At 39.0% G+C, this 14556-nt stretch overlaps 1 protein-coding gene across 2 annotated transcripts in view; it reads left to right on the top strand.

Moving 5' to 3' along the window:
- Positions 1–10078, top strand: part of C2CD2 (C2 calcium dependent domain containing 2) — a 44359-nt gene extending 34281 nt beyond the window's left edge. For both annotated transcript variants that reach the window (XM_032219643.1, XM_032219645.1), the window contains exons 12-14: positions 244–371; positions 1969–2284; positions 8533–10078. In XM_032219643.1, coding sequence (XP_032075534.1) covers positions 244–371; positions 1969–2284; positions 8533–8753 — 665 coding nt within the window. In that variant the 3' untranslated portion in view covers positions 8754–10078. The remainder of the gene's footprint in view (positions 1–243; positions 372–1968; positions 2285–8532) is intronic.
- Positions 10079–14556: the final 4478 nt, after the last annotated feature.

The following is a 14556-nucleotide window of genomic DNA, read 5'->3' as shown; positions in this document are numbered from 1 at the left end:
CATGGTGTATTTTGAGTGCATGTATATTTAAACTTTGAATTGCCTCTATTGATGAAATGCAAGCAAAATCCTCAGAACTGTTTCTTGAAATACAAAGCAATGGAAAAATATTGCTTTAGTTTTTAAAGAATTGCAATTTAATTTAAAGAATACATTTCTATTAAGGCATTTTTCCTTGATTCTGTATTGTTCACTTGATTATTTTATCTAGTCATTCTCTTATTTATGTTTTTATTTTGGCAGAGTTACTGGTGTTGAGTGGCCCAGATCCTGTGGCTGAAGTAGCCATTCAACAGCTCAGTGAATCTGCAAAGCAAAAGTTCAAATCTCCCAGAAAAAAAAGCACCATCATAATATCAGGGATTTCAAAGGTACAAAATAATCATGATTTTTTTTGTTTAATGAATTTAAGATCAGTTTTTTTCCTACTAAAACATCTTTAAAAAACTCCCCGCTGCACTTATATGCTATTTTGCAGTTGAATTTCTAGACTAAGGCATGGTTTCCCAGAGAAGAAAAGACATTTCTTATGAATACCGCAAGCATCAGAAATATTAAGTTTTTCATGTCATGCAGTAAAAACAATAATTTGTGCTTCTCTTTATTTAGGGTAAAAAGCATGGTCAATAGAATCAGGCAGTGTATAAATGTAATGAGTTAATTAAAATTTGTCTAGAACTGAAGAGAAAGTATTTTTTCATGCTTGCACAAAACAACTTCTAATTTTATTATTGAAATCTGTGATGTAACACCTATGGCACTTTGGTGATATTAAAGACCCTCCCAGTAGTCATTGGCTGGTACTGTCAAAAATATCCTGGCTTCTGAGAAAATAATGTCTGCAATAGAATTAGTGTTACAGATGGAAATGAGCACTTCACTACACTTTAGATGCTTCTGGATTGAAAGGATTAGTCAGCTATAAACTGTTGCCCAGGGGACACCTGAATATATTAAGAACATATATTCTTTAGAGAGGTTTCCTTTCACGTCTCCTTTCATGTCATACGTACAGTACAGCTGCTCTTTTTGTCCTATCAGTGTACAATTGAGGACCTCATGGTGGTGTGGCAACACAATTAAAATTGCTAGTTCCTGGGCAAGACTTGTTTAAATTATACATATTTTAATCTTGTATTTTATATGTAAATTTTCATGTTATAGAGTATGCCTCATTTTAATTGTGATGCTTCTGACACAAATAAACAAAGTAGAATTAGTTCAAACATATCAGGTATTGCACTGAATATGAAAGGATAATTTGGCCCCAAAATTTTTCATAGAAGTAGCCGCATGAACAGAAATTAGAAGAGATCCCAAGTTGCAGTATACTAAGACATGTAGAGCCTGAATATAGATATTTAAAAGAAGAGAATGCGAAGTGAATTCAGAAATGAGTAGGTATGACAAAAAATGGGGGGAAGAAGAAAGGGCCATTGAAGAAAGAGAGACCTGCAGCTGAAGCTGAGAACCAAATGATCCTGGACAAAAGGTAATGTAGACCCCAGGGCAAAAAGTGCCACATGCTGTGGACGAGAAGGAAAAGAACAGGGAAAAATCCTTAAGGAGGCAAGATCCAATTCCTAAGAAATGCTGTACCACTTGATGGTCTTGCAGAAGAAGAAATCAAGCAGATTTTAACCACTTCTATTCCAGCCCAATGATTAGGGATCCATGGGTATGTATTTCCAAATAGGCTCACTGCCCCATTATGTACGGTTTTATAAAAGAAATATTTGTATTAAATTTTACTTTAAATGTTAATTCAAACAGTATGAAGAATGTGGGAAAAAATAAACATGGTTATGAAATTAAAGAAAACTCACTTTTTATTCCAAAGCATGTCCAAGTGTGCATGGTATAACATTGCCACAAATATTTTAAGCGTATCTAAAAATTATTTTTGGTCCTAATTTTATTCCAAACTAATGGTGTTTTGCCTGTGGTATTTGTTTTTTCATATTTCAGACTAATTTATCTCAGGACAGCAAAACTGCACTAATGATGGACTATGCAGCAGCCATGGATGACTCCTGTAAACAAGATGATACTTTTAGTTTTGAAGGGTGTCTTGCACAATCCCCTTCCGATGAAAAAGTATCACTAGCTGCCTCCCAAACGATATCTGCCCTTGAAGAACCCCAGGAACACAGCCATGGTGCCTGGACCTTAGATGACAGTCGCCATCAATGGCACAACAATGCACTACTAGACCAAGACTGTGATAAGATATCAGGGAGCTCTGTAAGCATCTCAGAATCTGAAATTGTGAAGAAGTCCAAAGGTATGAATATTTTCTATTGAAGGGGTATCACTGTCATAGCCTTCTCCAGTCAGCTATGGCCTTTTATAACTTGTGGACTTCAATTCCCAGAATGCTGGCTCAGGAATTCTGGGAGTTGAAGTCCACAAGTCCTAAAGGGCACCATAGTTCCCCATCTCTGTTCTAGGCATCTTTGGAATTCCAGTCCAAAACTTTTTAGAGTGCCAGAAGTGGGAAGCTGTTCTAATTAGTCTTGTATTTAAACCACGAAATATTATTAAGCCTTGGGCACACTTAGAAAATGTATAGCATATCGTGGGGGTGGGAGTGGGGTGCCCCACCCCCATTGGGGTTGTGAATAGGGATTAGAGGAAAGCTGGTGATATTTCTTGCCACTTCCTCTTGTACTTTACTTTTTCCTGGTAATAATTTGGAACAGCCTTCTTAACAGAGCAATCATGTTGCTATTTTGTTTTACTTTCAGATTGTGTCTTTGAAGAAAACACTTAAAAACTACAGAATTAAAAAGAAAAAATAACAAACGGAAATTATGTCTCTCTGTGTGTGTGTGTGTGTGTGTGTGTGTGTAACAAAACCTCTCTATGGTTTTTCAATATTTATGTGTTATTCTAGAACAGTTGGACAATTTATTTTCCCAAGGGGCCACATGAGAAACTGGGATTATTATGGAGGGCCGAACCAATAAGATGAATTTAATTCTGTTCAATATTAATTTTATTGCTTTATAAAAAGCAGTAATTTGTATGATTTTATTACTATGAAAATACATAAGCACATGTGCATCCATGTACCTAAATTGAAAAAGCAGTCACCTTTAAAATAAGTATTGCATGCATGGTACACGTATCTACATTTGATTTCTAATTTCCAGTTGACCTCAAATGGGCCAGACAGGAATAGCCAAATGGCCAGATATGGCCTGGGGACCATAAAATATCCAGATTTGTTGTAGAATGAATTGTTCCCATGTAAATCCATTTATCTGTCTTTTAAATATACTGTATTTTGGGAGTATAAGACACACCTTTTTCTCTCAAAAAAGAGGCTGAAAATCTGGGTGCGTCTTATACATTGAATACAGCATTTTTTGCATCCCAAAATCCCGCCCCCTTCACATAAATGGCCATGCATAGCCTTTAGGAGGCTTTCAGAGTGCTCCTGGGGGCTGGGGAGGGCAAAAATGAGTGAAAAATGGCCCATTCTTTTGCTCAATTCCCCCCACCCACAAGCCCCCAGGAGCACTCTATAAGCCTCCTAAAGGCTATGCATGCCCTTTTTTTTGATAAAAACAGGCTGTTTTTTTGCTCATTTCCCCCCCTCCCAAAGAGCACTCTACAAGCCTCCTAAAGGCTATTAATGCCCTTTTTTGGAAAAAAAAAAATGGGCCCATTTTCACAAAAAACAGGCCATTTTTGGGAGGTCTGCAGAGTGCAAAAACTTTTTTTAAAATTTGCCTCTTCAAAATCTTGGTGCGTCTTATACTCCAGTGCATCTTATACTCTGAAAAATATGGTAAGTCTTTTTCTTCTGATCTATGTAACAGATCAGAGTGTTGTGATTGAATATGGTGATTGAGGTGAACAAGCATCTTCATACCCTTTGATTTAAAGCTACAGAAATTGTTATTGAATATAAAAGTCCCTCCCTCCCTCCCCCCCATGTGTGCGCGTGTGTGTGTGTGCGTAAGGAGAGTAGTGTATGGTAATATTTGAGGATATGTAGTTCTTGTGGTCAGGTTTAGAAGTAATTACAATTTCCTACAATATGGGCAAGCAGTTTAGAAAATTCCCATGACATCAGTTTCAAGTGACAGTATGAAATTGCACAGCTATAGATGGGAAGATCTAAGCAAAAAATATAAGTATAAGCATTATCTTTATTGTCATTGTACTTAAATACAATGAAATTGGTGGGTAAAAAGACTCTTTTGTGGGTTCTTGGGATTTCAATGTAAGAAGACCAGGCATCATTTGTGGGTTTTTTATCTTTTGCACAGCATAGCAGCAGGAGCCTTTAGTTTTCCTCCTAGGCAATATTCCTTTTCTCTCAGTTTCCTGGAACAGATAACATTAGCTCAGTGGTGGGTTACAGCTGGTAAGCCCTGGTATGGGCGTACCCAGTGACGTGCAGTCACTAGAGGCAGGGGAGGCGGGGCCTTACCAGTCTCCTGAGGGAAAGGAAACTATTTTCAAAATAATTTAAAAGGCCAAGGTAGTTGCTCCCAGACTCTAAGTCACAGTGACTCTGAGTCTCCTTAGTGCAGTTAATAGGAGGAGGCTAGAGAACTAGGGGCCTCCTTTGCATAAGGATTTTTTCGCCTTTTAAGTATCAACCAAGGGTTAAAACGCAAAAATTATGTATGCAAATGAGGCACATGATACTCCCGCCTCCTCCTGCAGAGGGCACTTTGTTTAGAGCCTATTTTAAAATGTTTAAGCAGAGTCATCCACGTGGTGACTCTAGCAGCAACTAGCCTAGCCTGCCTGGCCCTGGCTACACCAAATCTAGCATTTTCGATGCAGCTGGAAGGTATGTGGGTCAGAGCGAGGGGGGGGGGGGAGGAATTCAATTTATTTGTAATGTAAATAAATGTAATTTGTTTTTATTATGTGTATGTGCGTGTGTGTGTGGTTTTTTTTTTACCCGCCTCTGCTGGTGCGCGGGCTGGCACATCTATTTTTATTTTTCATTTTTCATTTATTATTTTTCATTTTTTATTTTTCATTTTATTTTTTTATTTTTTAAAGCCATGCCGCCTCGGTGCGCCATAGAGCGAAACATGTCCTGGTTTGTGGCCGGGCGGCATGCACTTTAAAGTGCAAGCGTGCAGCCCGGCCATAAACCAGGACATGTTTCACTGAATGGCCGGCCGGCACGAAGGGAAGCCGGCACTTTAGACCTCGGCCACCATTCAGCGAAACATGTTTCGCTGAATGGTGGCCGAGGGATAAGCTAAAGTGCCGGCATGACTTTGAAGTGCCTGCTTGCCTTTTGCGCCGGCCTGCGCGGAAGGCAAGCAGGCATTTAAAGGCATGCCGGCAGTTTAGACCTCGGCCGCCATTCAGCGAAACATTTTTCGCTGAATGGCGGCCGAGGGACAAGCTAAAGTGCCGGCATGCACTTTAAAGTGCCAGCGCGCCTGTCCGCCATAGAGCGGGCTTGTTCTCTACTTTGAGGGGGCTTTTCATGGGAAGGGGGGGGCTCTCCTTGGCTTTCCTCCCTCTCCTCAGCTGCAGCTGGGGTGAGGGGGGGGATGGCACGTGCACGTGCAATATTCTGGTCGGTGGGGGGGGAGGTGAAATGCCACAAGGAAAATCCTGGTGCGTGAGGGTGGGCGGAGGCAGGAGCTCTGCCAACGCCAGCCGCTGCTGCCCCTCCTCGGTGCTTCTGGTGTGTGAGGCTGCTCAGGGAGATTATTCATTTCTTGCGTTCAGACGCTTGCCTTAAAGCCCCCGCCGCCCCCCTCACCCAGCTATAGCGAGCGAGCGCGCGCTTGGAGAGGCGGGCTCTGAGGCAAGCCCTCCGATCCTTATGCGATGGGGAGATGAATCCTTCAGCTTGTCCTACCTCCCCTCCCCAAGCGGGTGCCCTCCTCCTCCTCCTCCTCTCCTTCAAAGGCAAGAGGCGGGCAGGTTTTTTTTTTTTCCGGAGCGGCTTGGTCCTGCCTCGATTGGAGGCGTGGGGGGAGGAGACTATAGAGGTCCTGCCCGCTTGCCTCACCGGCCGTGAACTTCACCGCACGTCACTGGGCGGTGAATGCCTGCTGGGAGCACCAGGTACCGTTCCGGTACGGTGCTTTGGAGGGCCTGCTCGCCCACCCACCCTCCTTACCTGTATTTGACCCAACCGGGCCATTTTTAAGAGGTAATTGTAATGGCCTTTTCTCTACAGATGTCTCTTTTCTCTGTCTTTTCACCTTTCTATGAAAGCTATCTATAATGCATAGATTTGTTTCCACATAATTCATTTTTTTTCTTCAATGGCTGTATGATCATTGCAAGAGTCTTGGCCTAGGCTATCCTGGAAAAATCATTCTTTCACAACCTATGCAATTGAAATCCATTTCTGGACTTAGCTTCTGATTTCCACATATTCTTTTTGCTTCCTAGAAGTTTTGTTTGATGTCTCGTCCTTTCCAACTTAGTAGTATTCACATTTCTGATGTGAAAGTAAAGACACCTTATGCTCAGTTTCTTTTTATCAACTAAAAATAATAACTTTTAGTTTTGTACAGACTTCTCTTGTTTTAGAATCTTGTATTTAGAGTCTTGTACTCAAGACTACAGCCCCTCAAAGTTGTATATCTTTGCTTGGTCTTCTAAAGTGCTAAACAGAGGTTGAACAAATTGGCAATATAAAAGTTTGAATCTTTTTTTTTGACCCATTTTCCTAAAAGTCCTTTTCCCTCAGCCAGGCTGGAAGTTAGAAGTAGGTCCATCTAAAATGAAAAGTTTAAATAGAGGAAATGCTTAGAATAAAGTAAGCTTTCTGATTTGAAATCCAACCAATCACTTATATACTTCTCCCAAAGTTTGGGGAGAATTCTTGGCATACTTTGAAAAATAATAGTAAGTCTATGTTGTTCAAAGTATGCAAATAAGAGGGGTTTTTTGGGGGGAAGGGAGGAATAGTAATCAAAGCTATTATTGATTTTCCTTATAGTTTTAATTATGATTATTTTTTATTCATTTTGAAGAAACGTTTGCTCAATATTAAAAACAATATTTGCGTATTTAATGTATGAAATATTTAATTTAAAATCCTTTATATTTGTTGAATATCTATCAGAATATTTGTACCATCACTCACAGGAACATTTGATATTTTGTTCCTTCTTCCAGTAGGTGAATGCAGTTTCCTTTTCTATTTATCCTTTGTACTCTCTATTTAGCCTTCCAAAAATAAATATATTTGAATACATTAGACCTAAAAAAAATCTGAAAATATTATTTCTAGAGGTAATTGCTACTAAAGTATTATTTGAGGTTTAATTTAAAATGAGTAATTATTAAAACAAACTTAATAAAAATGAGCCAGAATTGCATTTATTTTGTAATAGCAGCAAAAACCTGATGAGCAGGTTTGAAGTAAAACCTATTCATTCAGTTTAGCTAGTTTACTGCAAGAGAGAGGGAGGGGAGAGAGAGAGAGAGAAAGAGAGAGACGGTTTAACTTTTCTTGTTGAATTCTGAGCCAATTCAATGTGTTTTATTTTATCTGGACTTTGTCCATGTTTTTCTAGTCATTGATTCAGCAAGTCCATGTTATTTGTTTCCCAAAGATAACTGAGAAATCTTTACTATTTGAAAACTTATTTTCTCTATGTCAAGGAAATTTCCTATGGAAAACCTTTTTCTTGTTCTGTTTCGTCTTCAATAGTCACAGATGGCTAGCAGTTTTAGCACAAAAATGACACTTTTTGGAAATCATCAATATATAATATGTATAATTGTGTTTTCAGATGTTTTCTTTCAGACTCCCAACTATCAGTCATTTAAAGAGCCATTTACTGCACTTCAATATCAAATATACTTAAAGCTAGATAAACTTCTCTTGACATGTTTCAGTTTGCTGGTTCTGAGTGACATTCACAGGCATATGAAATATGAACTAAAGGTCTTAAGGACCCCACTGTTTTAGTTTTAGCTCCCGTTCCCTGAGGTTAATTACCTTTTCATTACAGCCTGTGGTTTAGGAAACCCTGAAGGTCTGCAAGGTTAATGTGGGTTGTTTCTGACACTTTGGTATCTAAAATATTTCTATTAGTAAAATGTATATTGTATATCAGTGTTTCTCAATCTTGGCAGTTTGAAGGTGTGTGAACTTCAACTCCTAGAATTTCCCAGCCAGTTATGCTAATTCTGGGAGTTGAAGTGAATTTATTATGAATTTGTCATTTTAAGCTCAAAAACTTTCCAGTTTCAGGTGGGAGCCTAACATTTTGAGATTTTGGACATTTCTGATTTTTTACAAAACACATTTAATTTGATGTCCTGCAGATACTGTTAAGAAAAGGTGTGTACCATGTCAACAGCTCCTGCCTTTTGAGGTGATGCTCAGAAACATTAAGTAATTATAGGGGGGGATCACAATCCTTAGATTAAAGTCCACACCAATCTTGATGAGAATTTATAAAATTGATGGGATTCAGAATAGCTGTGAAGCATTCAATTGCCATACTTTAGGAAACTTCAGGATTTCAGATAAATTTGATTTGTGAAGCTAACTATATATTTTCTTTGTTGCAGGTGGAATATTAAAAAAGAGTGCAAAGTTATTTTTTCTTCGAAGACACCATAAAAAAGACCCAGGAATGAGCCAATCACATAATGATCTCTCCTACTTACAACAACCCAGATCTGATGGTACTCAAAAGAAAGGAGGAACCTTAACACGAATTCTAAACAAGAAAACTATTTTTAAGAGCAAAACCAAACTGAATGGCTCATCAGTTGGACCACATGCATAAATTCTAGAACCTGCCAAATTGTATCAGCTGCACATGACTAATTGTTTACAGAAAAATGAACTACCATATCCTTTTGAGCTTTACTAGCAAGGTAGTTTGCAGAAGATAGCAAAGCATAGATAGGGAATGATTGAATTTAGAACTATGGTTACTAAACTGTAGAGAATAACTCATATTTATTTGGAACTTAGCTAATTTAATTCAGTAGGCCTTAGTCTAAAATATACTGTAATTTCTAGAAATTAGGTTTAAAATGCATTTTTGCTTGAAATTCAAGTATAGCTGAGAGTTACAATGAAAAACTATTGCATTAATACATATCTGTAGTGGTTGCACTTTTAAAGAGCCACAATGCAAATTTTAAATGGGCTATTGTGCCTGCGGGAAAATGGGAAAAAAACAAGAAATTGTGATAAAGGTTGAATGATTTAAGAAAATTGTAGGAGAGATCCAAAAATCAGATGGAGTCTGGATTCATCATTGCAAACTAACACATATTGTTAATATGCATAAGCTTTCATGAACTTGATGAAGGCTGATGAAATAAGAAGCAGCTCATGAAAGTGTATACCTTTTAATGAATTCTGAAAATATGCTATCATATTCCTTCAGATTTATAAACTGGGAAACATTTTACTGTGCAAATGTATTCCCAGATAAAAATGCATAAAATTTCAGCCTTAACATGTTTCTGGAGGAAACATAAAATATTGAATTGGGAAACACGATACAGTAGTTGTTAAACACATATAAATGGTATTGCTTTTGATAAGATGCTAGTAATACAAACTGGCAATTTATATAATTACTTAATAGGAATATAATTTTTTTTGTTCTGTAGATATCCTTTTAGTCTAAGATAAGGAACCACAGACTATTGAAGCTTACTTTTTTTACTTCCACAATACTTGGAAACAACATTGCCAATATTGCAATGTGCCTTGGAAATCCTAAAATAGAATATATTAATAATTTAATGGCAGCATACTGATAGGTGACATTAGAGCATGCTCACTCTTTTTAAGTTTCAACTATTATGTTTCTGTTTTGACACAGCTTGCTTATTTGAAAAGATAAGGGAAGTGTTCCCCATTTCTTTATATTGGATATTATAACTTGTTCATCTAAAAAGAAAACATTCCTTAGTGATTTTGCCTATCTTACCAAACATTATGTATTCTGACTCAGTAGGGATTTGCTGTGGAATATATGGCTTGATTGTAGATCCTAGAATCAAGTTCTATTACATTTGTTCAGGGTAAATCTGGTGCCAGTTCCATCACTGTGATTTAAATCAATAAATGAAAATAATTCGTTGAAATAAAGCTGTTCCTCCTGTGGATCAATGATTTGCATAAACTGCAATAATGATGTTAAAGATACAGCCTAATGAACTCCAACATACAAAACATTATTGAAATGAAGCAGCAATTTCTGGAAAGTTGTGGAAATTCTCATTTTTGTAATGAGAGGATATTATAGACTGATTGCTATGGGGTTATCTGCTACGTCCTGAGGTCTCAAGAAAAACTTGTCAATCAGTGGGGGGAAAAGGAATCCATTGACTCTGGCGCGAGTGCAGGCTCGAGGAAGCTGGGCGAGCTTCCTATTGGTTAACAGTTTGACAGCTCACATATAAAAGGCTGTCAGTTAAGTTCGTTACTTTGTTCGTTGTCAGCTACGTTAATAAAAGGTTAGCGTTACATTATCTCCAGCAGTTTCTTGAGGAGAATACATTTCACTGGTGACGAGGATGGGATTCAGAGAGTAACCGCTAATACAGAGATAACGACTGATAACGATCCCAGCATGACGGCTATACCTCCATTTGCCGCTTTTATGCCCGAGAGAGAGTCGTGGGAAGCGTTTATTCAGCGCTTCGAATGTTTCCTTATCGCCCATGACTTGACGGGGATTAGCACAGATAGGAAGAGAGGTTATTTTTTGAGTTTATGTGGCCCAAAGATGTTCTCAATGGCGTGCAGACAGTGCCTTGGGAAGTCTTAATAGCCAAGCTAAAAGGACACTACACACCAGCTCCCTCCCATTTTGCTAGACGTTTCGCATTTCGCCGGTGTGTTCAAAAAGAAAATGAGATTGTCAGCCAATTTATGGTAGCTCTCAGACAAGCTGCGATTTATTGCGAGTTTCCAGATCTCAACGAGGCATTACTGGAGCAACTAATTTATGGCAGCAGGGATTTAAGGCTTCAGCGCCGCCTGCTAGCTAAACCAGAGTTAACTTTAGCCATTGCTTTAGATGAAGCTCGAGCGACTGAACAGGCAGCCCAGTCCGTTGCTGTAATTCAAAAATGTCAAGCCCCCCACATGCCATCCTCAGCAGCAGCCGTAGTTAACCAGCAGTCTACTGAGGAGGCAGAGGAGAAACAAACAATCGATGAAGTAACATGTATCAAGTTGACAGCGGATGGCAGATGGAAGCCAGCCACGAATGCTTCTCAGGCAAGCTGCCTGAGTTGTGGAGGGGACCATCTGTGGTCCAATTGCTGGTTTAAGTCAGCCGTCTGCCGGCATTGTGGGAAGATGGGTCATTTAGCCTATGTCTTCCGTGCCATCCTGCCTGCCACAGATGTTGGTCGTACTGTAAATAGAGTGGCGCAAAGACAATCAGGCCGTGCCAGGGAGACGTGCAACGCCATCAACCAGGACAGCAAATAAGAAGAAGGAACTGTCATCACAGCCTCTGAAGAAAAAACCAGCTGTCAGAAGATGTTTACTACTGTTTTAATTGAGGGATCTCCTTGTAAAATGGAGATTGACACGGGGTCGGCGAGATCCATTATTTCCTGGGGCAGCCTTAAAAGAATCCTGCCCACAATTTCTAGAGCAGAGTTAGTCCCAACTAGCTGCATTTTAAAAGATTACCAAAAAAGAGCTGTTCCAATTGTGGGTAGTGGTCAATTTCAAGTTGAGCATGGCAATTTTAAGGACACACTACCATTAGTAGTTGTTGAGGGTCCTCTTGCTTTGTTATTGGGATTAGATTGGTTTGAGGCATTGGGGTTCTCTATTTCAGGAATTCACACTACAGAAATTGCTGCCGGTTTTGAAGATCTGACACGGGAGTTCAAGGACATTTTTAGCAATGAATTGGGTAAATATAATGGAACACCAATTTCTTTTAATTTAGATCCAAATGTAGCACCCATCAGGCTTAAAGCTAGGTGAGTTCCTTTTGCACTGCAAGAAAAAGTGGATGCAGAGCTAGATAAACTAATTAGGCAAGGAATATTAGAACCAGTAGATTATGCGAAGTGGGAGACCCCAATTGTAATACCAATTAAATCAGACGGATCCATAGGGATATGTGCTGACTATAAAACAACGATTAATAGAGGATTGCAAGCTCATCCCTACCAAGTACCTGTAGTGCAACACCTGTTGCACTCGTTAGGTCGTGGACGCCTCTTTGCTCTTTGCTCTTTGACCTAGCTCAAGCTTAACAATTACCAATCGACGATGCAACAGCAGATGCCCAAACGATCGTCACACATAGGGGAGCATTTCGTTGCCGTAGACTCCAATTTGGAGTCTGCGTGGCTCCCGGCATTTTCCAGAGCATCATGGAACGGCTACTCCATGGGTTACCTGGAGTGTTACCATATTTTGATGATGTGCTCATCGCAGCACAGAGTCAGGGGGAGCTACTAAATAAATTTAGAACAGTTTTCCTCCATTTCCGGAAGGCAGGTCTGAAATTGAAAAAAAATAAGTGTCAAATTGGTGTGCAGGCGGTAGATTTCCTCGGGTTTCATATTGATGCCCAGTTTGGCAGCTCACATATAAAAGGCTGTCAGTTAAGTTCATTACTTAGTTCGTTATCAGCTATGTTAATAAAAGGTTAGCGTTACATTGTCTCCAGCAATTTCTTGAGGAGAATACATTTCACTATCTGTATGAAATACTTTATTTTCATAGTATGTGCAGGTAGTCCTTGCTTAACAACTCTAATTGGGACCAGAATTTCCACTCAATGTCATCATAACTTCAGTCACTGAATAAATGGTTTCAAACAAGGACTACCTATGCTATGTTTAGCTTAGACACATATCTTTGGATATAAACTTGCTTCCATGTACCTGGAGTTAGAATTGGTTGCATGACATTCCATCTTGTCTTTTTTAAAAATTGTATAGCTTTATGTTGGCACATAAGCAGACTGAAATGCTAAATTAAAAACAAAAGGACTTGCTCTGTAACTCTTAAAAATACTTGAACACTTTTTAAACTGTTATTTGAATGACTCAAAATTATGTTGCTGGATTTTAAAGAAAAGTACCAAGGTATGCCATGTGGTTTGTGATTTTATCTTAATTGTTTTAATAGAAATGAATAGCAATAACACTTAATACCATTTCATAGTTCTTTACAGCACTCTCTAAGTGGTTTACAGAATCAGCATATTGCCCCCACCAATCTGGATCCTTGTTTTACCAATCTTGGATCCACACCAATCTTGAGTCAGTGACCTTGAACTCCTGGCAGTGAGCTAAATTAGCCTGCATTCCAGCCACTGCACTACCACAGCTCCAATAGCATTCTAACACTGCAGTGGGATGATATATTGACCAACATTATTTCTCTTCAAAGCAAAATGATTATATAAGGAAGATACAAGTTGATCTAATACTAGGAAAGATTCAATACCAGGAAAGATTCTGGAAAAGATAATTAAGCAACAAATTAGCGAACACCTAGAAATAAACAAATACCCCAAAGCCAACATGGATTTGTCAAAAACAGATCATGACAGACTAATCTTATTGCATTCTTTGACAATGTGACAAAATTAGTGGACCAGATATAGTTTACTTGGACTTCAATAAGGCATTTGATAAGGTAGACCATAACCTACTACTAGATAAAGTAGAAGAATGTGGTTTAGACAGCATCACCACAAATGGATTCGTAACTGGCTGACCAACCGCACTCAATGTGTAGTCCTCAATGGAATTGCAACTTCATGGAGGGAAGTATGCAGTGGAGTATCCCAAGGCTCTCTTTTGGGCCCAGTACTCTTCAACATCTTCATCAATGATTTGGATGAGGGAATAAATGGGGAACTCATCAAATTTGCAGATGACATCAAGCTGGCAGGAATAGCCAACACTCCAGAAGATAGGCTAAAGATACAGAAGGATCTTGACAAACTTGAACATTGGTCACTATCTAATAAAATGAAATTCAATGGTGAAAAGAGTAAGGTTCTACATTTAGGCAACAAAAACAAAATGCCCAGGTACAATATAGGTGGTACCTTGCTCAACAGTAGTAACTGTGAAAGGGATCTTGGGAGTCCTAGTGAACAACCACTTAAATATGAGCCAGCAGTGTGTAGCAGCTGCCAAAAAAGCCAACACAGTTCTAGGCTGCATAAACAGAGGGATAGAATCAAGATCATGTGAAGTGTTAATACCACTTTATAATGCCTTGGTAAGGCCACACTTAGAATACTGCATTCAGTTTTGGTCATCATGATGTAGAAAAAATGTGGAGACTCTAGAAAGAGTGCAGAGAAGAGCAACAAAGATGATTAGGGGACTGGAGACTAAAACATGAAGAACGGTTGCAGGAACTGGGTATGTCTAGTTTAATAGAAAGAAGGACTAGGGGAGACATGATAGCAGTGTTCCAATATCTCAGGGGGTGCCACAAAGAAGAGGGAGTTAAACTATTCTCCAAGGCACCTGAGGGTAGAACAAGAAGCAATGGGTGGAAACTAATCAAGGAGAGAAGCAACTTAGAATTAAGGAGAAATTTCCTGACAGTTAGAACAATTAAAC

Source organism: Thamnophis elegans, chromosome 6, assembly GCF_009769535.1.
Source record: "Thamnophis elegans isolate rThaEle1 chromosome 6, rThaEle1.pri, whole genome shotgun sequence".
NCBI lineage: Eukaryota > Metazoa > Chordata > Lepidosauria > Squamata > Colubridae > Thamnophis > Thamnophis elegans.
This window is presented reverse-complemented; position numbering and strand designations above follow the sequence as displayed.